The 27,761-nt window shown below is 40.8% G+C and overlaps 1 protein-coding gene across 1 annotated transcript; it reads right to left on the bottom strand.

Moving 5' to 3' along the window:
- Nucleotides 1–230: 230 nt before the first annotated feature.
- Nucleotides 231–24,438, bottom strand: TSPAN3 (tetraspanin 3). Its single transcript, XM_048956558.1, has 7 exons — nucleotides 24,267–24,438; nucleotides 12,516–12,707; nucleotides 11,429–11,503; nucleotides 7,053–7,154; nucleotides 6,670–6,822; nucleotides 6,363–6,446; nucleotides 231–1,283 (listed from the first exon to the last, which is right to left on the bottom strand). The coding sequence occupies exons 1-7, from the start codon at nucleotides 24,327–24,329 to the stop codon at nucleotides 1,191–1,193; spliced, it is 762 nt and encodes a 253-aa protein (XP_048812515.1). The 5' UTR covers nucleotides 24,330–24,438; the 3' UTR covers nucleotides 231–1,190.
- Nucleotides 24,439–27,761: the final 3,323 nt, after the last annotated feature.

Below are 27,761 nucleotides of genomic sequence, written 5' to 3' on the forward strand. Positions count from 1 at the left end.
GAAAACAGAGCAGTGACAAAGTATCTGAATAACACAGGACAGATTAACATGTAATTAAAATACAACAGTATTGATCTCCAACTGTTGAGAAATCACAGATTCTTCCCTAATCGTGCTCACAAGGTGTTAACTTTCCACTAAGTTTAACTAAGTTTGTTCTGCTGTGCTTCCTAAGTACCGCATCAGATAAAACGAACACGTCTGATATAAACACAAGCTCCCACCAAATCTTAAGTGAATTCACTTAAATCTCTATTTAAAACACGTGCTTTCATACATTAAAGCTTACAGCACTTGCAGACTCCATTTGAACCAATACACTGGAATCTTAAATAGAAAACCAGACAATTATAGGGCGGATATACAGAGATTTATTTAATCAGGTTTACTATTTACAGTTGAGATCACTTTCACATACTACTTTGCTACTCTACATGGCTACGTTATTTCCAAACCAGTTTAAGAGCTACACTCTAACAGTTCACTCAACACATAAAACCGCTCCTCATAGAAAAATGAAATATTTCATTATAGAACAGTAGTGCATACATTATACTCCTGAAAAGCCAGCTTGTATTTTAAAACACTAATGCTTGAAAGGTTTGATCTCTGAAGGTCGAAACTGCAGTCGCATGATCCTAAGATTTTGGTTAGTTTTTGTTTTACTATTTATATATAAAGAGTACTGGACTTCACTTAAGTGTTTTTAAAAAGTGACACTGGTGAGGGGCAAGACTAAAATACTTCTCAAATTAAATACAGCTGGCTTCCTTTGTACAGCTTTGGCCAAAAAAGTTCCATGTAGTGAAGGTTTAACAAATTCTCTCTCTATGCAAGAATCAGTCAGTTAATGCTTAGAGGTAATCTACCAAAGTAGGCACACATCCTTTGACTTCCACATCAGCCAATTTACACTTAACTTGCAAATAGTTTTGAAATCAGGAAGTTTACTAGTATACTAAAACATTTAGATACATGAATTGCTGGCTAGAACAGTGAAAGTCACAGGTATATATGGGTGTGTGTAAAGCTGAGTTGCTTTGCCCGTCACCAGTGTACAGTACAGCTCTCCTCATCTGTGAAAGGTGTGCTCTGACTAAGCTTAGGACAAGCAAACTATTGCAGTAGACCTGGCCCATTCACCTTCCACAAAGCGAGATAAGATTGAACCACGTTGTTCACATTGTCTTCTAGGCATAGGTTCCACCAGTGATGAGAAGTTCGTAAGCAGGATCCCGACTCCTTCTACACAATACTATACAGGCACACAACATGCCCAGAAGCTATGGAGGAAAAAGAGAAAACAAGCTGAGTACGAAGAAAAGACTTTAACTTCTTCACAGAAACCGCCAACACGCTCTGTGAGGCTGTGACTGCCCATAACAAAGATAGCAACAAATGCTTGATAAAGCTTCTCTCTCTGCTGCAAAAAGCAAAGGCCAAACACTTCTTTCTATCTGCCTGCAAGATCACAGACACCTTTAACAGAAGTTGTCTTGGTCAGCCACATTTATGCTGCCACAAAAATTCTGATGGAAGAAATTACTCATTTTCTCCTGAAAGATACAGGTTTAGATGGTGCATGTATTATGAAAGCTCATCATTCAAATGCATTAGCACCAATCGCTGTGATGAAAGAGAACAAAACCAGGAGCTTTATAAACCTGCACTACCTTATTTCAGATGCTCCATCTATTAACATTTCATGCTAGAAAGCTCAAGGCCAACACGAATTACTCACTTTTAGACAGCTTCCTGTCATTCAATTTTACTGCAGTGCTGTGACTACACTGGCAGAAGTTCATCAGGAATTAAGGGTATGATTGCTCTGCATACATTTAAAAGGCTTAACTAAATATGGCCAGGAATATTTTACAGAAGTGAGCTATTATTTGAAAGATTTTTTTTAGCAGGTACAGTCTTTTTAAGTTTAATGATGGTCTTCAGGACTTGACAAGAGCTGCCAATGGAGTAAGATTGTCTTGATTTGTACACATGCATACAGGGAAAAATTCTATTCACAGATGTAAACATTCAAGGTGATCCTGTCATAGCTCTGGATTATAAAGCATCACCCCAGGAGGTTACTTAAAAAGAGACTTTAACAGAAAGTAAAAAAATTCAGGTGGTCAACGACCCAACCACCATAAAGCATGATGTTTTGTGAGAAATCAGTACAATGGAAGGAGGTTGTTTTCTTTAAGTCAGTCTGATGAAAATGTCAAATGCATAAAAACGTTTTTGAAGCCAAAGCTTAACTGGTACATGCAACCTAGTTAAGTTTGATGAAAGATCAAAGAGAAAAGAGTTTCAAAAATGTTAGTCTAAATAAGCAGTGATTAAAAAGAAGCATGCATGATGAAGCTGTAGTGCAAGTTTTGTATTTCCTGGGATGGAACAAGATATAAAGACTTAAAATATTCTTTGTCTGTAGTTTATTCTCTGCTTTGGAGCCATAGCCAAATTCAGCTTTGGACCAGAAAGAGCACATTGAGAGTAAGCTCAAGTATGGCACCTCAGCCTGTCTGTTGGTGTACTCCACACTTCCCTCGCTTTCTATCAGTACTCATGTAGTTCCTGTCCAAAGCTCACTCCTAGTAGGGCATTATCTCGTGTCAGAGTAAGGGGAAAAACTGAGTTACATGACAGAATGGCTCTTCATGGGAAAGCACCCTTCCACATGCGCAATTAAAAAAAGAAGGCAAGCTCAAGTTAGACTCATGACATGGAGCTTTGTGGTAAATGCCAGTGGCTATGGAACTCTGAAGGCTTGCAGGCAGCAAGCACAAAAACTGCATTCTTTCCTCTGTTGAGAACAAAGATAAGATGAAGTGTGCTAGGCAGAAACATTCCTTTCATTGTGGGCTTTTTTTTTGTCCATAAATCATGCTAGCTATGTGTTTCAAACATAAGTAGTTCTATCACTCCTGCAGGTATTCACACAGAGAATCCTGGTTGACTGACTCAAGTTACTCAATTTATATAGTTGTATAAAACCTGAAAAATCAAAAGTTGAGCTATGTAATAAGAATAATAAATTTGAGTCATTATTTAAACCAGGCAAATGCTTTAGGGGGTGAATAGGAAGCATATTCCTGTAAGTTACTGTAAGCACAGAATTAACTTCCTCATTTCACATTTCTTGACAGAAACAATTTAGCATGTAATTTTTGAAAAATAAGCTAGCATCTCTGAAGTGTTCTGAAGTTTTAAGGCATTTAATTCTGTTTCTCTTCAATTGCTAATCAATACTGTGAACAGAAGTCTGCTGAAGAACAATACATACATCTTATAAAGCTTGAACAGCATTCAGAAATATTTCAACATCTCCCACAGACAGATTGTTTTTTTCTCCCCTTCTTTAATTTGCCTACTAGTATTAACTATGCCCAATCTCCTTTCATCAAACCAATTAGCTTATTTTTGGTCCTGCTAAAAACCTAACTGACTGCACAGACACGCCATGTTTAGTATCTCAGATGATCATTTACTAAAGAAGATATCTAAGAATGAACTCTCACAGCTAATCAAGCAGCACTTAACCCACTGCAATGCCTCTGCTCCCTTCATTTTGCCTCTGATTTATTAATAGTTCAGTGCTGTCACTGTAGTTGATACCAAGGAATTATCACACCCTTCCAGATCCCCATGGTAACTGGAATATGAAGACACTAAAAATTAATTCTATGCAGAAAAGATTAAGTCTTCCCACAAACCAAAATCCTTAAGAAAGTTCTTTTCTCTTCTCAGTCTTTCCATTTTAAAGGAGGCAGTGAAGGCTAAATTTGCTGACTTAAAGCTACGAGGTAAGCTTTGGACAGTCTTATTGCTTTACAGAATAGAAATATGTTCAGAGAGGACACTATTCAGTGCTTATAGCAATGAGAATGGAATTGGCCAAAAGGAAAAACACCAAACCCAAACAGATTATTATTCCTCTACAGAACATGACATAGGTTACAGGCCATCCACTGAAGTTCTCATTCTTATCTGCATTTCAATTGTCCTGCAGACTATTTTGCTGAGAACTGGCTAAACATATACCTTAATTCTGTATTTCAAATAGGACAATGCCACAACTCACATCTTATGTTTTGAGAAGCAATTCAAATAGTTTCAACGTGTTTTAGTACTAACTTGTTTTCAAAAGATTTAAGTTCCAATCATGCCAACTCATCAAAATTTGAACTGTAGAAAAAAAATATGAAAGTCTGACCTCTGGCAGATTTAAGTGTGATAACCACACAGTGAATGCTATTAGACTTCAAAGGTATTCCCAACAGCCTGCATTCAGGCTGTCCAGAAAGTAATGTGCCCTGTTTTATTATGCTGGCCCAAAGGCAGATGATGGTGGAAAGGCAGTAGAGGGTGAACATGCCCACCAATATTCTGTTCCATGTTGTTGTCATTAACAACACTGGGTCACATCCACTGGTGCGTGTTTTCACAAGCACAGCATGCTTACTTACTGTTACTTACACAGGCTACTTACTGTTCATCACTGGCAAAAACACATAGCAAATGGTAGCTGCACAAATGGTAGACAGTGTTGAAAAACACTGTTTTGTAGCTGAGAATTTGCTCTACCAAACAGTGTTATTGTGCTCTTTGTATCTGCTGCAGTTTCAGTGAGACATTAGTGAGATGGGAGACGTTACTTTCAGAACAACCTACGTAGATTTATTTTTTATTAACTTTTCTAAACAGGTGTCACAGATTGTGACACACAGCATTACTACAGCACCAGCAAAGAAATTTGTCAGATGTTATTTTCTTTCAAGCTGTTTAGATATGTACTTTCTGCCAATTGCTTGGTTACTGACACGGAGACAAACTAAAGCATCCACTGCAAAAGGAATACAACCAACATGCTTGCAGAGAATGGATTAGCCAGGAAGAACAGAAGGATGCAAGTAGTCACATTTGCATTTCAAGTGTGTGGTAGGAACTCTGGCCCAATCCCAACAGAGAGGAATTATAGGAGTTATAATAGCACATCGGAGTGGACCTGTTAATCAACCTGAAAACTCCAACATTCTGAATGCCTCCTCTCTATTCAGCTCACCCAGTCTCGTTTTCTACAACATAAAAATCTGCCAGGTTAACTATCGTTGTGGAAATACCTACATTTTAATTACAGAAATGTATTTCAGTATTTGAGCTGACTAAATATTGCTTTAGGAGGTAAAAATTAAGAACAGCAATTAAAAATATCTTTCTTCAGCACACTGAGCACTGAGCTCAAATTTCACTGTAGTAATCTGGTCCTGGACAGTTCAACAGCAGTACTGAATACACTGCTACCTGTGAGTACAGCCTAATAGAACAGAAATACAAATAGAATTATTCTCTCAAAGTGTTTTCAAAAGATGATTTGCTCACCTTCAAAACACACAACCCAGCTCAAAAGCTGGTTCTGAAAAATGAAAGTGCTTAAGCTTCCCAATTCAGCAGAAATAATGTTTTCCATATTCAAATGCTTTTTAAAGAGTACAAAAGTAATTGACAAGTAGTTTTCAAATCTCTTGGGATTCAGCATACGTAGTACATTTCTCATAGACCATAAAATTGCCACAAACTGAAATGGATTAATGCACTAAGCCTGCCTGATTGATCAATTTTACAGGAATGTTTAAAAGACAAACAGTTCTGTGGCTTTCCTGTGTTTTTTTTTTTAATCTTAGTAAATACTGAGATACTGTTTCCCCAGTTACTTTCAATGACCACAGAAAATACACCAATTAGAATTCCTGTGGAAGACAGCCTGCACTCAACCTGGCCTCTGCATTAGAACCCCCCTTTTTTGGTTCAAGTCCAGCAATCAGGACACTTTCAAGAAAGCGCAGAATTCTACCGAACAAGAGCAGATAATGCTATCAGAAACCTTGCTGCGTTTTGTGGGCGGCCTCAACATCATATGCATGCCATGAAGCATACACTGCTGTATCTCTAAAATGGCATGAAGTATGAGCCATCTGTTTCAAAGCTGTAAATTAAATATGCAAATTTTTATTTCCAGTCTCAAATGCCTTCAGAGCACATTCATAGAGATAGATACCTGATGCTTAAGATAATTAGTTTCAAGAGTAATTTATCACCTACATTCTAGTTGATTATTGCACATAACAGACTTTTCAGCTATTCTGAAATCTAACAGAACACACATTCCTGTTTGCAGCAGATTTTAGACCACACTTAATTAAGAAGTTTTGTCTTGAGGTATTTTCATCATTTTGACTGAGGTTCATTTCTCTCTCAATCCAAGTACAAACTAAAGTTGTCAGCATCCTGCACATACTCTAATAGCCTGGACAGCAGTTTAGGACACCATTTGAGTTTACAGACAAAGAACATTCTCTTACCTGAATAGCAGCAAATGCTAGTGCTGCCCAGATGACATACATCATTATCTCTTGAAGCTTCTTTACAACCAGAGCCTCACAGCCCTGAAACAAAAAGGCTTATTATATATCCCTCTGGCAACCACACCAAAAAAATCCCCAAAAACATCAAATAAGGCAGAAAGAACAACAAAAAAAAAGTTTTTCTTTAGAAGCCATGTTTACTTTGATATTGACTTTCATGCTTGATTTGATATTTATACCAAAAAGAAAATTAAATGATTGTCACCAAAAGCTCATCCCTAGGCTCATACCTGAGCTGTCTTACCTCAGAATAAAGGTCCATTGGACGGGTCAAACTGCCAGTACAATTGCTGAGAGTTGCTTTGCAACAGCTAAGTGGCACACTGTTGTTCTTAGTTTGTTTAAACCAGACAGTATTCTCCCAGTCTGTGTAGTTATGGATCCCACAACAGCGCAGCTGAAAAACACACAGGTGAAGAGCTACGTGTTAACCAGTCATTAAACTGAACGAGACAGAAGTCTTAGCTGTAATACCAAAAGCACAAACATGACAAGGTTAGGTTGTTTTGTTACTTAAGTAACACAAATTATATGACAGTGTTATCTAAGCAAATCATAGACTGAATGGATAGTTAAATGGCATACAGCCCAAAATCATTTAATATTTCACACATCTGGCCATCTCACCTGCCTCTGTACATAGTCAATAGCACGACTGGCTGCATCAGGATTTGTCCCATTGTATCCATTGTATACCTTCTGAATGCTATGATCAACTTCATCTTCCACCTGTGAAGCATAAGCAAAGCATTAGCACACCAATGGAAGTAGTACAGCTCTAGGAAAATAAGTTCACTTTTAAGTATAAAAGTGAGAAAACCACGATAATTCCCTAACATATCAAGTGTACTTTGATGGTACAGCTTATTAAAATTCTGACCTGTCTTTGGCAAGTACATTACTAACCTAAAGCTAATGGCCAAGAGAAAACAAGAAGCTACGTTCAGTAAGACGTTAGACAAAGAAGCTTAGTGACCCATCTCAGAAAAGAAACTGCCTTTACTGTAACACCGTAGCACAACTCACAGTATCAGACAATATCATGGAATTAAGAACTCTCCAAAAGAGCAAGTATGCACCTTTCCACTTTCTACTCACTTTCAAAGTTCCAAAGCAAAAGCAAAAATCAGTAGAGCCACTCAGACTAACTCATTTTGTTTGGGACCACCAGGATAACACTAAGCCATGGGAACTGCTGAATCACAGCCTGAATCTCTGATTGACCACATGAGGCAAGCAAGAGTCAGCCCCAGGAACACAGGTGAAGGCAATTCACCAGTGCTACCGGAAGGATGGAGCCTGGCTGCACCTCTCCTAGATCCCATTCAAGTGCTGACTGCCACTGAGGAAGGATCTCTACCTGGAGATTGCTCCTCATGAACTTTATTGAGAGCCTACAACATCAGCGAGCATTTTTCATTTATTATCTTTCCACCTGATAATCCTTAACCTAACCTGTACACCAATCGATTTTACACCTCCGCACACTTATTGATTGAGCACCCATTCTGACCAGAGTGGATAAAGTACCAAAGATGAGGTATTTTGACTGACTATCCTACCCTACAGCGATCAAACTTTCTATAAAATCCACCTCCCCCATGCTTTCTGAGAAATGTTGATGGCTGTACAAGGTACATGGCAACAGCTACTGGAATAGCTTAAGCTACTGCAGATGAGTCAAGCTGCTAAAGATGCTGTTCAGCACTTGTGTTAAAAATGGATGCCACTCAAGAATCACTACTTGTCCTGCAAAAGATGTCCAACATTCACTCTGTAGGAAGTCTTGCCAGAATCTTTGAGTAGTACAATTCTATAAATTGTTATGTAAAAGCACAGAAAGTTTGGTCTTTTTCAACTTTGGTACTGAAGTAAGTTTAAAAAAGGAATCAGTTCAGGATAACCACTTTCAGAAGGAATTATGCACAAGGAATTTTAATTTCAGGACTGAACATGAAGCAAGCATACTCTGTAAAATTGCAAATTATTGCAGGAATATCTTGCAAACACACCATGGCAGAAAGATTCAGGTTGTTTAACTGCTTTACGTGAAGGATTTTCTGCAGCAATTGCACAAGCTTATTGTCCCCTTCCAAGAATACTGGTTATTTTCACAAGTAGGTCTGTGTTAAGACAGATATAAACTAAATACAGTTTAACTTACACAGGCAACTTGTTTCAGACTAATTTGAAATCAGTTGTTTTCCTGTATGAATCTGTGTTCTAAACTGCATTAGTTAAATTAAACACATCCTCATTTTGTTATATAGACTAAAACAACTTTTAATAAATACTCATATGTTGTTTGACTTCTTCAGTTAGGGCAGTATGTGTGAAAAACAAAGCACAAAACTATAAAAAAAACCAAAACAAACAACCTTACAGATCATCAAGTTCCAATTCCCCTGCCATGGACAGGGTTACCAACCAGGAGACCAGGCTGCCCAGGGCCCCATCCAACCTGGCCTTGAATTTCTCCCTGGGCAACCTGTTCCATCACCTCACCACCCTCTGAATAAAAAATTTCTTCCAAACATCTAACTTAAATGCCCTTTCTTTTAGTTTAAAGCCATTCCCTCTTATCACTAGTTGTGTAAAAAATTGGTCTCCCTCCTGCTTAAACTCCCCCTCAAGTATCGGAAGGGCACACTGAGGTCTCCCCAGAGCCTTCTCCAGGCTAAACAGCCTCAGCTCCCCCAGCCTTTCTTCACAGGAGAGGTACCCCAGCCTCTTCTGGACCCACTCCAACAGCTCCACATCCCATTTGTGCCGGAGGCCCCAGGCCTGCACACAGCACTCCAGATGGGGCCTCCAGATGAAGGCAGAGCACAGGAAAACAAACCTCTCCCTTGCTCTGCTGGCCACTCATTTTGTGATGCAGCCCAAGGCACTGCTGGCCTTCTGGGCTGCAGGAGCACACTGCTGGCTCATGCTTTACACCTCCCAGAACCCTCAAATCCTTCTCAGCAGATCTGCTCTCAAGGAATTCTTCTCCCAGTCTGTACTCATATCCGTGACTGGAATGACTCAAGTGTAACACCCTGTACTAGGTACTGTTGAACATATTCACATGGGCCCACTGGATGGCATCCCATCCTCCTGTTGCGTCAAATGCACTGCTCAGCATCATCAGCAAACTTCCTGAGTGTGCATTTGATCCCACTATGTATAGATGAAGATGCTGAAGAGCACAAGTACTACAGACCCCTAGGGAATATCACTTGTGACTGGCCTCCACACGGACACAGAGCCACTGATCACAACCCTCTGGCTGCAACTGTTCAATTAGCTCTTTATCCAACAAACAGTCCAGCCTTAAAACCTGTATTTCTCCAATCTAGAGATAAGGAAGTGATGCAGGAACATGTCAAATACTTTGCACAAGTCTAAGCAGACAACATCAGTTGCCCTTCCTTCATCCACTGACACTGTCATTCCTCCACAGAGGGCCACTAGACTGGTTGGGCACAATCTCAGTGAAGCCATGCTGGCTACCACAGCCTCCTTATCTCACATGTGTCTTAATACCTTCCTTTCTTAAAAATGGGAGTTATGTCCCCCTTGTTCCAGTCATCAGAGACTTTGCCTGCAGCTTTTCTAACCTGATGGAGAGTGGCCTGGTAACCAAACCAGCCAGTTCCTTCAGAACCCTGAAATGCATGTCATCTGGCACCACAGACTTGTGCACATTCAGCCTCATGACTTGCATGACCCTCTCAGACTTGCTCTGCTCTTACACTGGGATGGATTTCAGTCCCCTGATCCCTACCTACAGGTTTCAGAGACATGAGTAGCATGGAAAGCCTGACTGCCAGTGAAGACTGAGGCAAAGGATACGCTGAGTACCTCAGCCTTCCACATGTCTGATGAAGCCAGTTCTCCCTTCTCATTTACCAGACGGTGTACCTTCTGCTTTGTCTGTCTCTTCTGACTCATGTATCTAAAGACACCCTTCTTGTCATTTTTTGCATCCCTTGCCAAGCTCAGTTCCATCTCTGCCTTGGCTTTCCTGATCCCATCTCTGCCTTGGCTTTCCTGATCCCATCTCTGCATGTCTGAACAGTAATTAATTGGAAAAAAGTAATAAAAAACAATCAAATCTAGGCAGTTTTCACCTCCCAATTTCACTTATAATAGGTGTGGCACTCCTCCTGCCCCTGAGAACAAGTTTAAAACAGTAAATACCAAAGGGTAGTAGAGAACAGCCATTTCTTACTAACAGTAACTTTGTCTGCCCTTTGAAAAGATTCAAAATTTAGTTTTCAAATACTGACTCCTGCAAGTCAGCTAGGCTAGCATAAGGCCATGCTGTCACTAAGAAGATGCTCCATTCCCTTCTTTCTCCCAAGCTCTGACCCTTCATTACTGCTTGTGAAGCTGTGCAGCGGCAAGACAAAGGAACATACGAGTTGGGACCAATCCAATTTTCAGGCAATTCAAGTGTGTAATTTCAGACAGGCTACAGAAGACAGATGCACACATCTTTTATCTGTCCTGAATGCTGTTAACCAGAGAGCAGCAAACCACTTTTACACTGGAACTTAGAATGACTGCAGTTTAGCCTAGATCAGATACATGGTAATTTCTGAAAGACCACAATGTTATATGCTACGTTTCTGCATAAATCTGAGCAAAAAGCAACTGTTCAATTTACTGCATATGAATCCAACAGGTTTCCCATTCTCGGGAAGTACACAGCTTTCCTCAATTGCTTCTAGGGACCACTTGCACTACAAGCTAGAGTCCCACCTGATCAACTGACCTTTCAGTGCACTGCCAAAGATACCAGAAATATGATGTACACTGAGGTAATTGATAATGTTAAGCTGTTATCACTAAGTTTGAGACACTGCTGTTCTAAATTTTAAGATATCAATCTCCAATTAGCACACTGAATGAAAATCCACTAACAGTTTTACAGAACCAATTACAGCAAATCCTACATCTCAGTATTTTGATCACAGATCACAGTAAAATATTTACTGAAATTTAAAGGCTATTACCTTTGCTCTGTAGATGTATCCAAGAACCACCACCACAACTTCGGTAATGAAAACCAGGAGCAGGATGATCACAAACTGTAAAACACAGTTCAGAGAATTTGCACAAACATTTCCACAATTGACCATCTGAAAGTCTTAGAACAGGCTTTGATTTATTATGAAGTTATTCCTCAGGTTTCAACTTCGCAAATTACCTAAAGCAGGCAAGTAAGTTGATCAAGCGAGTCCTGAGGTGACTCAAGTTTTAGAGCTTATAGTTGTACCAGGTAACGAGAATTAGAACCACCCAGTCAGGTAACTGCTGATCATTTGGACTGAAAAGCCACACTGAAGTGTTTTAATGAAACACCCTTTTATTAGGTAAATATTACAGCCACACAACAAAGAAGCTACCCAGGCTATTCCTAAAACTGGTAGAGAGACTAAGGGAATGTTTTTTCAGATCAAGTCTTGAAACAAAAACAGTAACAATCTATGCATTTGTATTAGCATACTTGAGAGGACTTTTCAGCATTCAATTAAGTCTACACAGCATCCAACAGCAGCAAAGTGGGGATGATTTGAATACTGGCCTAACTTAAATCCTAATTCTCAAGCTAGAGTTATATCTAAAACACTTAAAAAGATAAATTCCTGGAAACTAAGTGTCCAAATTAAGCCATACAAAGAACACTTAAGCATCACAATAATTCCCAGTCAGCCTCAATGCTGTATGTTTAACACAAGAAGGCACCTGTCTCACTTTTTTCCCTATCCCATTCCAGCTTTTCAATCAGAAAACATAACACAGATTTAACTTGTTCTCACTTAATTGTAAGGAGGTGATTTAAAATAAAAAAAAAAGAAAGATCACAGCTCTAAAATGTGAAACACAAAGATTCTGCTGCTGCCTGAACAGGCAAACTAACACTGTTATTTAGAACAGAAATCCAACATAGGATGTTAGGAACAAAACTAACAAGATTTCAGGCTATAAGGCAAGATAAGAGGAAATATTCAAAAAACATGCATTTTGAAAATCTATTAAAAGGACAAAGGCCAGATACACAGCAAGGGAGCACCACCACACAGCAGCTCTGCAACTTACCGTAGCGAGTCCACAGCGGCTTTCGCGAATTGTGGCACAGCATCCAATCAGCCCAATAATAAAAAGCAGCGTTCCCACAGCTATGATAATAACTGCTGGAATGAGCGTGTAGACATCTTCAAAGAAGTGATCATAGTCGTCGTATGTGATGAACACATAGGCTCCCACGTAGCACAGTATGCCTGCTGCTGCCTACAATAGACAGTAACATTTCAGCTTCTTTGAACACCAAACTCCCATCTGCGAGACCACTGTGTAACAATTATTGTCATCAAGCACTACAAAGCAGTGCCCTTCAGAAATACCTATTTTTATTATTTGACTCATCTTTGTTAGATCACAGTGTATGTTTGTCTGGAATATCTCAGAGGCTCGCTTCCCAATTACACTTAATCTAGATGGTTCTAGTTCTGACTGCTTAATAGTCTCCTAAGGAACGCAGTTAAGAAGTGAGGGTAACCATACTATGAACACCAAGAACTTGCTTCCTTCTCAGACACATTCCCTCCTGTGCTGCTTCACTTTCTACATTCACAAACTGCATACTTCTGATAAATGGATTTCAGACCACTTTCAGAGCCAGTTTATTAGCAATTGAACCGCTATTCAGAATAAGTATGTGGTTTTTAACTACCATCAATTAACTACTTCCTTCATTTTGCTGTCTGAATACCCATGATTTGAGGTCAGAACAGAATGCACACACATCTTGTGAACTAACTTCTAGAGACAGCAGCTTTTTTGAAGTCTGAAGCACCAACTGTTGAAAGATACAGGAAAAGAGCCATTTTCCTAAGGGTCACTGTATTAAGTTGTTCTTTTCTTAGATGTGGGGGTAGAAAACAAATCACTTCAAGTTACCGCCATCTAACAATATATGGCCTGAATCAAATAGCACCACACTCACAACAGAATAAAACCACTGCATTCAAACTTAAAATGAAGCAATTATATTCAATTGATTTACAATGACATTCAGCATCATTCGGATGTTTCATGATACTTCCCTGTTGTCACAGTGCATATGAATTACATTGCTTTGCAAGGCTACACTAAAACAATCCATTCAGAAGGTGCAAAGACTAAGGCATGATTTGAGGAATTTCATTTCGCAGTGAAGGTTTGTGAAACCCCTTCCAATCCACATCTCAGGCACAGAAGTTCACTCAACAGGACCCAAGGAGGAATGCTGCAGCCGGCCCCATTCCTGCCCTCCCTTCTCACTCAGAGGCTCTGTTACCACTCCTCCCCCTGCACTGTGAAATAAGAGGGCAGACAGAATGCCAACAGCTAGTGCCAGCAACTGAAGCACTATGAGACTGGGTCAGGCAATAGCAGCGCCAATGAAAACTTCAGGCCAGGAGGGACCTCAGGTGATCATTTAGTCCAATTTTCTGTTGAAGGTTGGATCAACAAGGAATTCAGACCACGCTGCTCAGCAGTTTGTCCATTCTTGAAACTCTAAGGGTGGAGATTCAGCAGCCTCCTTAGGCAGCCTGTTCAGTATGGCACACAGAACAGGATTTAGAAAACTGGTGCCTATTATTTCAGCACACTTTGCTACTATCTACACTTAGTTCTGCAATACTATTTCAACTATTTTCCATAGAAACAACACTGGATAAGCACTGCTAGGATGAAGTCTCCCATTCCAAATGCCCTCTGCAGCACTTGGTTATAGAAACACTAGCTTTAAAAAAAAAAAAAAAAAAAAAAAAAAAAAAAAAAAAGGTATTAACAGCCAGCTCAAAAGTACCCCCTGTTCTGTGTGGATCTGAACTCTGTATTCCACCTCTCTGCCTTTATTTCTGCAGTAAAGGTAAGTGTGTACCCCACAGGAATTTAAAGCATCCAGAAGCTCAGTCATCCAGTAGAAAGTACGATGTAGATACAACAGTCACGAAAGTGAAAACTAACAGTCAAAGGCCAACAGTGAGGTAGCACCTCCAGACAACAAAAGCTGAGGAGAACAAGCTATAGGACACTCGCTCCTTCACACAAAACACCAAGTGCTAATCCAAGTGCAGAAACCCTGCCATGTTAGGTGCAGCGTGGCAAAACAAAGATATACAATTCCTATAGACAAAGATTCAAAGTAGTGTCACAGAGCAATGGAATTACATTAACTGTTGCCTAGCAATGAAGCATGTGAATGACAGGCCAGCGATGTCATCTCCCACCTCTAAGGACTAAAATGCTTGTTAGAAATATGGTATTACGTGAGGTGGCAGAGAAAAATGGCAGCAACTGGCATCAGGCACAGAAAATATTCAACAAAAGTGAAAGCAGAACCATTTGTGAGCCTCTTTGTCCTCCTCTATGATGAAAATTTAAGCAGCTTCCATCTTTTCTAAGAAAAATATGGTTCATACAGGCAGACTTGAGACTCCTGCTAACTGCATGAGCATATGCATTCAAATATCTTTGAACAGAGACAGAAATCAAGCATTACAAAACTACAGATGTTAGCTTCCCATCCCTCCTTTGAGAAGCATTCACATTAGGAGAAACTCTGCCCTTTCAGTACTATGCAGGACAAGTCCAGCACATACAGCCTCAGAAATCAATGAGCACAGAGAGTGTTTTTCCTAAAGAGAACACTGCTTTGTAATTGGAAGTTCACATTTTTCATCAGGCTTCTCAGATTAAAGCAGCCTTGTCTGAAGTCCTCACTTACACCTTCTCACACGTGGTACTACAGATTGGTACCAGCCACGACAACACTGGTCCTTAGGTTTTGCTTCCAAAGGTTGTAGAATGGGTGTTTCTGTGGAAAAAGCTATGGAAGTTTGGGAGCATCAGGGTGGATCCCTCCATCTGCAAAGTGCACTACAATCATGAAGCAGAAACTGAAGACCCACGTCTCTCTCCCTCTCTCTGAAGACCCATTTCTCTCTACTTGAGAAGTGAGCATCTAACCAATAAAGTGTCCATGCCCTTTGCAATTATTGCTGCCTCTTCCACAGAATCATTTGCACAACTAATCTTCTGTGGAAATAAAAACTGAAAACAACAGTGCCTTCTGGAACTTTTATATTCAGATCAGTTTTAAAAGCTAGAAGACAATTTCTGAATCCCCCCCCCTCCATATTACATTTTCACACTATTTTTGAACCACAATTGCCCAGTTGATTGCAGCACAATGAAAACAGCAATGCTGCCCTCTTAGTTTACAGAAAAAAATAATTCAAATACCTTCCTTTCCTCCACACCAGTCAAGTGATGCTTAGTGCTTCCTTCAGCATGCTCTTAACAGCAAGGGAGGTAATGCCAGGTCTTTACATCAGCATTTTCACTAGAGCTTGGTTTCATGAGCTTCCATAATTTGTTTTCCAAAAGAAGGAAATAATGCAGAAAAACTAAGATCTGTATCACAAGTAATGTCACAAGGAGGAACTAAAGTACAGTAATCCAATTCTCAATACTTATTATTCTGAAGAGCAGAAAGTAAATCCACAGAATACTGAGTTGGCTCAACTTAAGCACAAAAATGTTTAAATAAAAAGCCATCATATTGATTAATGTGTTTCTCATATCATCAAATATAAATCAAATACATGACCCGCACAAATTTCAAGTAAGTCCTTTATAAGCAGGACTGAAAGGAGAATTCTCAAACAATCTGCTCAAGGCTCTGAATAGAGATGGCAGCAGCTCCTGAATCAGTGCCAGGTCACATGCATGCTCTATGGAGATGACTGGTTATTCAGCATTCACACATCCCTTTGGAGCATTTAACTTCAGAGTACTGAACTTGATGTGGCATACTCTTGTTTTAGCATAAGTTAACCTTTAAAAGGGCTGCCAAGACAAATGCAGTTGATGAGAATAGTTTGTTGAGCAAGTCTTTAACATTCAGACACCCCATTCATCAGAGAAAAAAATTAAGGCTATATACACCCCATACAGTTCAGAAAAGCTTGATATGATTGCTTTGGCACCATGCTCCAAAGACTTGTTGAATAAAGAACAAGAACGCAAGTAACTGGAGGGAAAGCCAGAAGATCTACTCTGCAATGCATGCAGTGATAAAAAGCATCAAAGTGTTACAGGAAAGCCTTTAAAATTTGGGGTTCCCTCCATCTTTGGAGCAGTGTAATGCAGACTCCTAAGCCAATGCCTGCTTTCACTAAAGTCAGCTTCCACCTTCCACATGCACTGAGGTAGACAAGCCTACTTTGTTGACTCACCCCATACCATGAAGTAGGCAGCAACAAGCACTAAGAACTTCATACTTTCAATAACGTATACACAGCAGGTTTGAAAGCTAAGACTTCTGCTGCCAAAGAGCAGCATGACTGGAAAGTAAAAGATCAACAGCACTTGCTCTGCTGATCATTTATTTACCAACAATGGAACAAGGCAGCTCTATTTACATCCTATGGCTTTCTTACACTACCCTAACTTCCCTTCCTAACAGATCTAAATGAAACTCATCTCAAGATTGAAACTCATCCCAAGACTGCCTGCACAAAGCGCTGGCCTTCATGTTGCTCTGCTATTTGACAGTCAATTTCCACAGAATTTATTTTTTTTTTCCCCCTTTTTAACTCTTTCATTTAACTGAGCCAAACAAGAGCATTTGTTCCCATGGAATCTCCATTCTGTTCTCTATGTCAAGAAAAAGACAATCTCTGAAAAAGCAAACAAAATAGCAGCTAAGCACTATAAATACACACACGCACACACATATATATATATGTATATATATACACAGGAGAAAACATTTGCACCTGGTATCTGACTACTTAAGAACAGTATTTCACTCTTTCTGATAACGAACCCTGAATGACAACAACAACAGTCTACTATTTCCAATCGTCACTGCTGAGTTCTGGCAGTAATAGAGGTCATTCCACTGTTATGTTAGACACACTATCCTCCCAATGTGTCTATTTCCCTCCTCGTGTTAAAGCTTCAGTGAATCTTAGTTCACACTGCTTTTCTAGTCTGATGGGAATGCATTGGTTTTTTTTAACTGCCATATTTACTCAGAAGATCTGGGGGCTCTGAGGTTGTATCAGCTTCATTCCAAGTTTCCTTCCTCCATTTGCATATCAACATATTGACATTTTTCTACCTGTACACAGAGAACATTGGTTTACTGTCCAGCTTTCAGTCATAAACCAGTACCTTAAGAAGTGTTTTCCTCCCCCCTGCCCCCAAGTGCTTCTGCATTTGTTCTCCATCTTCCCAACACCAGGATATTCATGACCTGACTCGTGTCCGATACAGAAAGATTTCCTCCATCAGTGTTTTCTTTTTTGGCTTCCTCTATTTCAAAGTCTAGTTCAGTTTTAAGCTCAAAGGCCTCATATGTAGGATCAGGCCACTCTTCACTCTTCTCAGCACTTCTCAGCTCTGTCTCCCATCTCATCCCCCTCCAAAATAAACACAAGCACACATGCAACCCTTTCTTCTACTTGCTTTAAATTTATGTCCACCCACCACAGAACTCAACAGCTTCCTGACCACTCTTTTCCACTCATCACTAATTATTTGCATGCAAAACTGAACTGTGACTGTCTCTCAAAACTCTTTAAGAGAAGCAAATCAATTTTAATCAACTTCATAACATGGTTGAGGTATCTCAGAGGTTTACAAAACAAAGTAAAAATCAAGCCATGTGGCTTTCTCTATACTAGCCAAACTCAATTCTGTAACACTATGCATTAAGAAAAGCCTCAAATTCAATTGCTTTCATAACTAAAGCAAAATGCTGAGCTAGATCTCCTCTGCATTTGGCATTACATATTTCAAACGTCACTAATTGTGAGATGCAGAACAGAGGAATAGGGATTTTTACTGTAACTGAAAGAAATGTTCCCAATATCACCCTTCTTTTATATCTATTTAGCGTTAATTACAACTTGACCTGACACTCCAGTTTCCAGACTCCTTGCCCTGCACAAGAACAATGATTGTGCCATGCTATGAAGCTGTCTTGCTGCATGAAGCAATACTTTAAATTCTAAATACTATTCAAATACGTGGCATTTCACTTTGCAAGCTGTTTCTGCTTCTCTCAGGTATAAACTTTTAAAGCACAAATCTACATCTGAACAATCCTAAAGAAATCTCATGATCCAAAGTCTTGAACATCCTCCTTTAAAGAAACATGATGAGATTTATACTTAAAAGCAAATCAAAGCCTAGCAAAAAAATCCAAGACCTGATGTGTTTGTTACCTGAAAATTTGTGCCCCAATGCTTTAAGAAAATCATTCAGAGGCTGTGATGCTTCAGGAGCTTTATACCCTAATTCCTGATTAAGTTCTCCACAATGCACTGGATTCCAAATTGTTCAACATTCCTGAAAATACACTCGTTTAATGCCTGAACAGCAGAGGCACAAAGTAGGCTACTTTCACATCCAGAAGTCAGCCCTTCAAAGAAAAAGGCTTCTGCCAAGTAATCTCCTCTGAGGAAGCCTTTGGGATTATCTGTCAATCTCCTCTTTGATCATCAAAACACACCCGAGAAGTTTCTTCATTGCCTTGGCTTTTAAAGTCCAGACCAGAAGACACTCAAGCTGCCACTGAAATGGGAAGGTGAGCTCACTTCTGTCTGCTTTTAACTTTTTACATTTCTTCCTATTGCTAGATTTCACCAAACTCTGCTCTTGCTGCATTTTCTTCCTCCTTTTCTACCAGCAATTCATGAACACACTACACTTTGCATGGCTACAATTCCTGTTAAGGATGGCACAGCTAGTTTCTCTAATGTAATACTACATAATGTCTAATACTGTGGTTACTGTACTGTGATGAGTATGCATAAGTTATAAAGTAAGCACAGGATTGTAAAAAGCCTTCTTGCTATATTGAAATGAAGCCTGGCGATTCAACAACCGCTACTAGGGCTATTTTATACTAGTTTGGTCAAATAGTAAAATTAATGATTTCTAGATAGTTAAGTAATTTAAAGAGCAGTTAAAAGAGTTATCTTGTGAATACCAAGTAGAAAGCATCACAGGAGCAAAAGCAAACTTTATTCACTTTCTCAAGGAGCAGATGTACAGGTAAAGAAAAAACCTCAAAGGAAGCATAGGGTATTAGGTACTGTTTTAGCACTACAGGCTGTCAAAGCATACGCATTCTTTATGAACACAGACTCCAACTGTAGGCATCCTTGAACATTTTAGCCATCTACACTATCTCCTAAAGAACAAGCCCAAAAGCATTTCTCTGCATTTTTACATTTATTTCATTTCTTCAAACAGCTTTCAACAAAGCTGTACAAGTCACCTGATGAAGCTTTAACTTAGTGCCTTACTTTCAGCTGGGATGGAATTGCTTTCTTCAGACCATCTGTTACGATGCTACATTTTGGTTCTAGGAGAAAAACAATGCTGATTAACATAGTGGTGTTGATAGCTGCTGCTAAGTGGTGCTGCACAGAGCCAAGGCCATTTGCAGCAAAGGGCCCAAGGAGCTGGGAGGGAACAGAATTAGGACAGCTGACTCAAACTGGCCACAGGGATGTTCTGCACCATGTGACATCATGCAGAAGGAGTCTAAAGGGTGGAGGAGTTCATCTCACTTTCTTCCATTGCTCAGGAGGCCAGCTGGGCATAGGTGAGAGGTGGTGATCAACTGCCTGTGCATCACTTGTTCTAGCTATTACCCTGTTCCTTTTCTCTATCTTTGTGATTAGTTTAATCTCAACCCACAAGTTCTACTTTGTTCTTTGATCCTTGCCCCTATCCCACAGGGGGGAGGGGGAGATAATTCAAAGGTACTTTGGAAAAATGCACTTAGTAGAAGCATTATTGTTTTATTTCTTGGATGTAATGAAGTGAAATAAAACTTAACATCAGACTTTCCAGAAGGAGATGAATTTTTAGAATCACAAACTGCAAACTGGGTGGAGCTTGGGCTACATCAGCAGCCATAAATGAATGAGCAGGTACAGCTATCAGATAGCATGCCTGACCTTCCTTTTTCATAAGGCAAAGACAAATATGGAGCTACCACAGAACTATTAGAGATGACATCCTACTTGAGACCAATACAGAAAAATAAGAGGATCTTACTCCTGATGAATTAAGAAAGCCTGTGTGAGCATAAGCAAAGACACCACTCTTAATGTCTGCTGCCACAAACAGGGACAGCTTCTCTTGGCAAAAAGCCTATGGCAATACCATTTACACTAGCTTGCTTCTTTACACATTTGCAGCCGCAAAAGGAACTTGCTATTGCCAACATGCACGCTCTGTATTAATTTTACTTAAGCAGTCTCATCAACTGAAGGATCTGTTAACAATATTAAATCACACCTATACTAAGAAAATAATAAAACCTTTTTCTTGCTGGTCTTTTTTCCCCTAGAGCTTAGTAATAACCAAACACTCATATATGAACATGTCTGTGAATTAAAAGAAACTGCAGAAACAGAACATGTGAACTCTTGCAACATATACAGAAGCCTGAGGTAAACGTCTCAGTGCACTGCAACAGTGTCATACGGAACAGAATGGTGGCTTCATGTGATTAGAAGTGCCATTAGTGAAACTGCCCACTTCAGCAGAACAAACCGACAGTGCTCTTTATTTATTAGCAAGCATGCTGAGTTCCTCTTCTGTTATTAAGTACTTAATGAAAATGGGGGTGTTTTTTGATACCACTGTCATGCTGATCTAAGAGACCTATGTGTTGGTTAGAGGTACAGCCCCACAGTGCTTCCTCCTCCCCAGCCTTCTTTCTTGTCTTTTTATCATACCATAACTTGCAACTGAGAATCCACTCTATCCAATAGTGTTAAGGTGTTCTTTTTATCTGTTCTAGTTTCTATGGAAAGAAATATGAGACATTACTTTTGGAGTGACTCAGTACTTCAAGGCTTAAACTTTTCTGATGAAGACATCATCAGGTTCACAGTAGCAAAAGAACAGCTGATAGATACTAAACATTTTCCCAGCAAACCAAGCGATTAATAGAAAATGGTACCAAAGGAGAAAGTAAGAACCAAAATGTTTAGTAGACAGGAATTCAAAATATCAATTATTTTTAACAAATTACATTCAGAACTAATAAAGCTGTTCTTTCTCCTCCAGGCAGTAGCAGTAGTAATTTTCTGAACATCTCACGTCCAAAAGACTGAACTATAAAAAAAAAAAGTGTTCTGAACATTCACACCTCCCACAGATATCAGAACTGTGGTTAGGGAGAAAAAAGTTATAATAATAGAAAGTCCTGCATTGGAAGAGATCCACCAGCACTGCTGAGGCCAATCCTTGGCTTCATGTAAGATCAACCAAAAAAAAAAAACCCAACCATATTTCTGAGAGCACTGTCTAAACACTTCAAAAACAATTCACTCGGCTAATTGTCAGAGCTTTCAATGGCTGCAAACTAATCTCAAGTTTAAATACAGAATTCAAGTTAATTCTGTGATATAAATGCATACCATAAAGATTATGACAATCCTGTTGATCACAAAGTTTATATATGATACTCTGAAATGACATACTAAGTTTAAAAAAAGCAATTCAAGGACGTTTCACAGTTACTTGACAAATTATAGGCAGTTGACTGTCAAAAGCCTCAGTGTAAATCTAGATGATCTGATTACCAATACTGGAATGACATATGAATGACAATCAGAACACTTCTGTAATGGCACAGAAGCAATTATACTGCCAACTAGATAGGCACTAAATGTTATACACGTTCAGCTCAGTCACCAAATGAAACATGCTAAATCAAGAACTCAAATACTTCCTTCCCTTTTGCCATTTAAAACTGAGATGCACAACTTTTGCTGAAATTTTGTACGAAGTCACATTCATTCTTTCCTACCTTTAGGCTACAGCTTGGCTAAAGAGCCCAGACACAGGTTTTGAGGCTTTCAGTTTTGGATAAACCTGCATTTATCATTCCACGTACAACTTACCAGCAGTATGGCCACTGAAGCTGCCTCCCTGTCAAAAAGCTGTCAGCAAAAGTTGACTTCTTTGACTGGAGATTTGACACAGAGTACTTGGTACCTAAACACAAACTGTCTACACATCATCTGAGTCAAATTTGTCTTAAGAACAGAACAGTGCCATTAAAAACCCTAAAACACTATTAAGTATTACACCAAGTAGCTTCTGTGCTTAACACTGACGGGTGTGTTGTTTTTTGTTGGTTTTTTTTTTTTTTGAATAAACACACTTGCAATTAAATTACTAAATGCAGCAAGTAGCAAACAACACCTTCCAAATATATAAAACTGAACTTTGGGGTTGGAAGAGAAAACTCACAGAACTTGCATCCGTTAAAAACACAACCTAATTTATATCAGCAACTAAGGAGCATAAAGCACTCCTTCAAGATGCAACTCACAGCAACTTCACATCCAGTGAAAAACTAAGCACTATTTGGCAGCTCTCACAATGCTCTTTCAGTATCACTTGCATGTAACAAAAAACCACTCCCTACAAAGGAGCTTCCAGCCGTGTCCCTAGAGGTGCTCAAGGCCAGGTTGGATGGGGCCCTGAGCAACCTGGTCTAGCGTCAAATGGAGAGGTTGGTGGCCATGTCTGTGACAGGGGGTTGGAGCTTCATGATTCTTGAGGTCCCTTCCAACCCATTTTGTGATGATACTTCCAAGATAAGCAATGGAGACTACTCCTAACACAGATCTTTTAAATATGCCTCACATCAACTTCTCTCTCTGAACAGCTGTATATACAAATGCCAGTGAGGCTCTACAGACTTCCATTTTGCCTGACCATAACTCATGCTTAAGCACCCAAGAGACACATTCCTTTGTAAAAAATCTAGAGAAACACAGTTACCCTCTAACACTTGTTACATTTCATATGGTACTAATCATTATTCAGCTAAATATAGTTACACTTTTATCTCCTAGTATCTCCTTACCCGCTATTCCCTACTCAATGCTTTGAATAGCAGTGAAATCTTCCCTTCCTGGAGCCAGGAGTAGAAAATGAGAAACAGAGCAATTAACCCCCCCTCCCCCCCCCCCCCCCAAAAAAAGGAATTCTTAAAATTCACATCATGACTTTGTGTAATCTCTGCATGCATTGCTCTACACCTGGCAATGGGCAAAGACAACTGAACACCCACCTTCAGCGAGGTTTTTTTTCCAGCAGCCTGCTGCTCCCCAGGCTGGGTAAGCACAGCTGTGGCAGGTTCAAGCAAGGCATAAATACTGCTGTGAAACTGCACTGACTAGAAAAAGTGACTCACAGCACTTGCTGTCACACCATTAAGTTCTACATACGAATAGTTCTGCGTTAAACGTGTGGAAGAAATCAGTGTCACATACTTACCACTAAGTGCTCGGGGCAGACTTTAAAGGCCGAAAACTAGGTGGCTGCAGCAGCTCTACAGAAACTAAAGCGGCAAAAATCTGCAAACCTCAATACCGCAGCTCCAGCTGTATCACGTTACACAAGAGCCCCTACGGCAGGATCTCTGATGCTCATTAAATGCTGCCCAGCGCTGAGACAACAGATGCCGTTTCATCCACCTCCCAACTCCGGAGGGCGGCTTGGAAATGAGAAGATTGCACACAGCGCGGCTTCCCAAGGAAACACAAACGCTTTTAACGAGTTTAAAGGGAAATGGGACACGGTGAAACAGACACGGGACAGAGCGGCGCTCCCAGGCGGCCGTAAGGCCGGACAGCAGCGAGGCAGCGCGGCCCGCACCTCCCTCAGCGCCGGGCCCCGCACCGCGCTCGGCCCCAGCCCTCCGCACCTCTGAGATGCGCCCATCTTCTCCGACCCCACCGGACTCACCCAGAAGATGAGGTTGAGGAAGACCAGCACGGTTTTGGAGGAGGTGATCCCGCACTGCCCCATCGTGTCGCTGCCACCGCCCCTCAGCCTCCGGCCGCGCGGCTCCGCTCCCCTCCCCTCAGCTCCGCCGGCCCCAATCCCACGTGACCCGAGCAACGCGAGGCGCCGGCGCGGAGAGCCTAAGATGGCGGCCGCCAGCGTCACGTGACAGGAGGGGGCGGGGGAACCTAAAATGGCGAACTGCTCCTCCTTAAAGGAGCCGTTGCGCGAATCTGGCCTGAGGTGTGCGCAGTTACCGTGGCGACGAGGGCCGGGCAGCTAGCCAGACCGCAGCTCTTAGGAACAAGGATGCTTCCCTCCCGAGCTGGGCCTCCCAAGGCAGCCTGCACCAGTGCCTCACCGCTCTGAGTTTTTCCTGATATCCAACCTGAACCTCCCTTGGTGCAACTTAAGGCTGTTGTCTCTTGTCCTACCTATCACTGTTACCTGAGAGAAGAGGCCATCCCCAACCGTGAGGGGAAAAAAACACACCACTGAATGATTATGTCAGCAGCAGTATGGTGACAAGGCTATGTGCCCTCAGGAGGCTGAAGGGTGCCTTCAGGGACGATGCAGAAACCTCACTCAGTTGAAGTAAACCTGCAGGGATTACAGGCGTACCCTGAGTGCTGCACAGCTTCTCTGAGAACAGCGGCCGCAGGGCTGGGATGTAAAAGCTTGAGTGAAGCATCCTGAGACACCTCTCCAGTGACAGCCGTGAGGATCTTGCTGGCTCTATGTTGTATGTGTTCTATGACGGGTCTGGAGAGTATATCAAGAGGATATTGAACTACACATGTTAAAGAATTTTACTAACAGGACACGTGACTGGCAGACAGAATAAAGCTTGCAGTAACAAAAAAGAAGATGACTTTTGTTGCAGAACTGAACAGTGAGGAAGGTGCAAACGCTGTTAGTTATTTTATGCAACCAAAGAGTGGAATTTTCCAGTGAAGAACAAAGGAAAAATAAGGAATGATGAGAACACACAAATTCCACAAGATACGCTTTCTCTGAGACTGCACCTGCGCTAGGGCAAGGTACCATCCATCTCATCTTTGCTGCTCTGTTTATTTAAAAGGTTCTGATTAGCAGGACCAGGATCCAGCCACTCAGTGTCAAGGCCTTGTTTGCTGTCTCACTAATCAACCCAAACTCCCTTTCCCTGATTTCTTCTGGTATTGTGGTATCTTCCTTGATCTTTCTTTTATTCCCTTCCTCCACTCTGCAATCCCCCACTTCTCCCAGAAATACCTCTCATTCCTGAGCTGTTCTCTCCATGCTTGGTGAGCTCATTGAATAGCTTCCCCCTGTTCCTCTTGTAACACATTTATGTCTCAGGTGGAAAAGAAATTACCTATGTTACTGAAGGCCTTAACATGTTAGGGACCAGTCTTGTTAAGGCAGACAGGTAATAACCAGTTATGTTGCACTGTTATGTTTCCATGGTAGCAAAGTTAGTTTTTTTCCTCCTGCAATTATGAGAAGTTGTATCAGAATCAGTTCCCTGATACCATGGAGATAGTAAGTCTTTTCTTCAGCTTTCTTTGCCAGTCCTTATATGCTCATGGATGAACTTCCCAATCTTGCAAGTCTTATCAGAGCATTTTCTGTCTCTAAAAATGAATTTATATGCACAAGATATGCTCAAATTTGCTTGCAATATCGCTATGACTTTGCAGTGAATTTCTGACTTTTATGGCGTGATCCTGCTTCGCAATTTCTGCTTTTTATTGTGCTGTTTTTATATTATAATTCTGTGTCATGTAGTACTTATATAAACATATGTAGGATATACTAATGTATTTACCTGATCTCTCAGTCTGCAATTTCAAGACCTACTGTATCACATTTGGAAACTGTGCTATGCTTTTTCTGCTTCTCTACACATTTGCTTAATTCCATGCATAGGTCTGTGTGAGAGTTTCCTATATTTTAAAATTGATGAGCATTGGACTCTGGTGTGTCCCTCACTTATAAACACTTCGTTTCTTCCCAAATTAATCTGACCTTTAGTTCTTCACAAAACAGCATCTTGCACCCAGCAATGCTTTAAGAGTTTCCTATAAAAAAATACATTGCTTATTTATTTTCTTGCTTCAAACATCCAAGATGTGAGGTCCTCAGTGCCTTTAAACTTAACAAAGGAGTCTCCTACTCAGTATAACCTCTGGGCAGCCTTGACTTTGCTTATCTTAATTTTAATTCCCACGACAGCCATAGATACTCCCTGTATTTAGTTTTACTGCCTTATTATTCTTAGATGACTTTGCCGTATGGAACTTCCCCAAATCTATGGCTATCTGTCAAATTTTTATTGTAAGAGAACTTGACTTACTGTGGGAGAATGGGCCACTAATGTTCAGACTGGGTACTGATTCTGGGTTTATTGTCATGTGCCCTTGATTAGAATTTTAATGGCCTTTTGCATTCTGTTGCTTAATCTTCAGCTATTCATTTACACCTACAAAACTAGGAAGCCACGATGTCCAGTTCCATTTGTTTCCTGATGTGTGTAATGTCTTAGTGTGCTAATTTAAATTCCCACAGTATATCTGGTGCAAATAACTGGTACTTCAACTTTGAAATGATCTCCTGTTCCTGTCTGTTCTACTAATAAATTTAGTGATGGAGCCCTGTTTACTTTAAGTGGTGTTCCCCAGGGGTCGGTGCTGGGCCTGTCCTCTTCAATATCTATTGATGACCTCGATGAGGGCATCGAGTGCACCCTCAATAAATTTGCAGATGACACCAAATGGGCTGGAAGTGTGGATCTGCCTGGGGGTAGCGAGGCCCTACAGAGGGATCTGGACAGGCTGGAGAGCTGGGCTGAAGCCAATGGGATGAGTTTCAACAAGGCCAAATGCCGGGTCCTGCACTTCGGCCACAACAACCCCAGGCGACGCCACAGGCTTGGGGCGGTGTGGCTGGAGGACTGCGTAGAGGAAATGGACCTGGAGGTATTGATTGATGCTCGGCTGAACATGAGCCGACAGTGTGCCCAGGTGGCCAAGAAGGCCAATGGCATCCTGGCTTGCATCAGAAACAGTGTTGCAAGCAGGAGCAGAGAGGTGATTGTTCCCCTATATTCAGCACTAGTGAGGCCGCACCTCGAGTACTGTGTCCAGTTTTGGGCCCCTCACTGCAAGAAAGACATTGAGGCCCTGGAACGTGTTCAAAGGAGGGCAACAAAGCTGGTGAGGGGTCTGGAACACAGGCCATATGAGGAGAGGCTGAAGGAGCTGGGAATGTTCAGCCTGGAGAAGAGGAGGCTCAGGGGAGACCTTATTGCTCTCTATAACTACCTGAAGGGAGGCTGTAGTGAGCTGGGGGTCGGCCTCTTCTCTCATGTCATTAGTGATAGGACCAGAGGAAATGGTTTCAAGCTACGGCAGGGGAGATTCAGGCTGGACATGAGGAAGTATTACTGTTCAGAAAGGGTGGTCAGGCACTGGA

Source organism: Lagopus muta, chromosome 10 (assembly GCF_023343835.1).
Source record: "Lagopus muta isolate bLagMut1 chromosome 10, bLagMut1 primary, whole genome shotgun sequence".
Lineage (NCBI taxonomy): Eukaryota > Metazoa > Chordata > Aves > Galliformes > Phasianidae > Lagopus > Lagopus muta.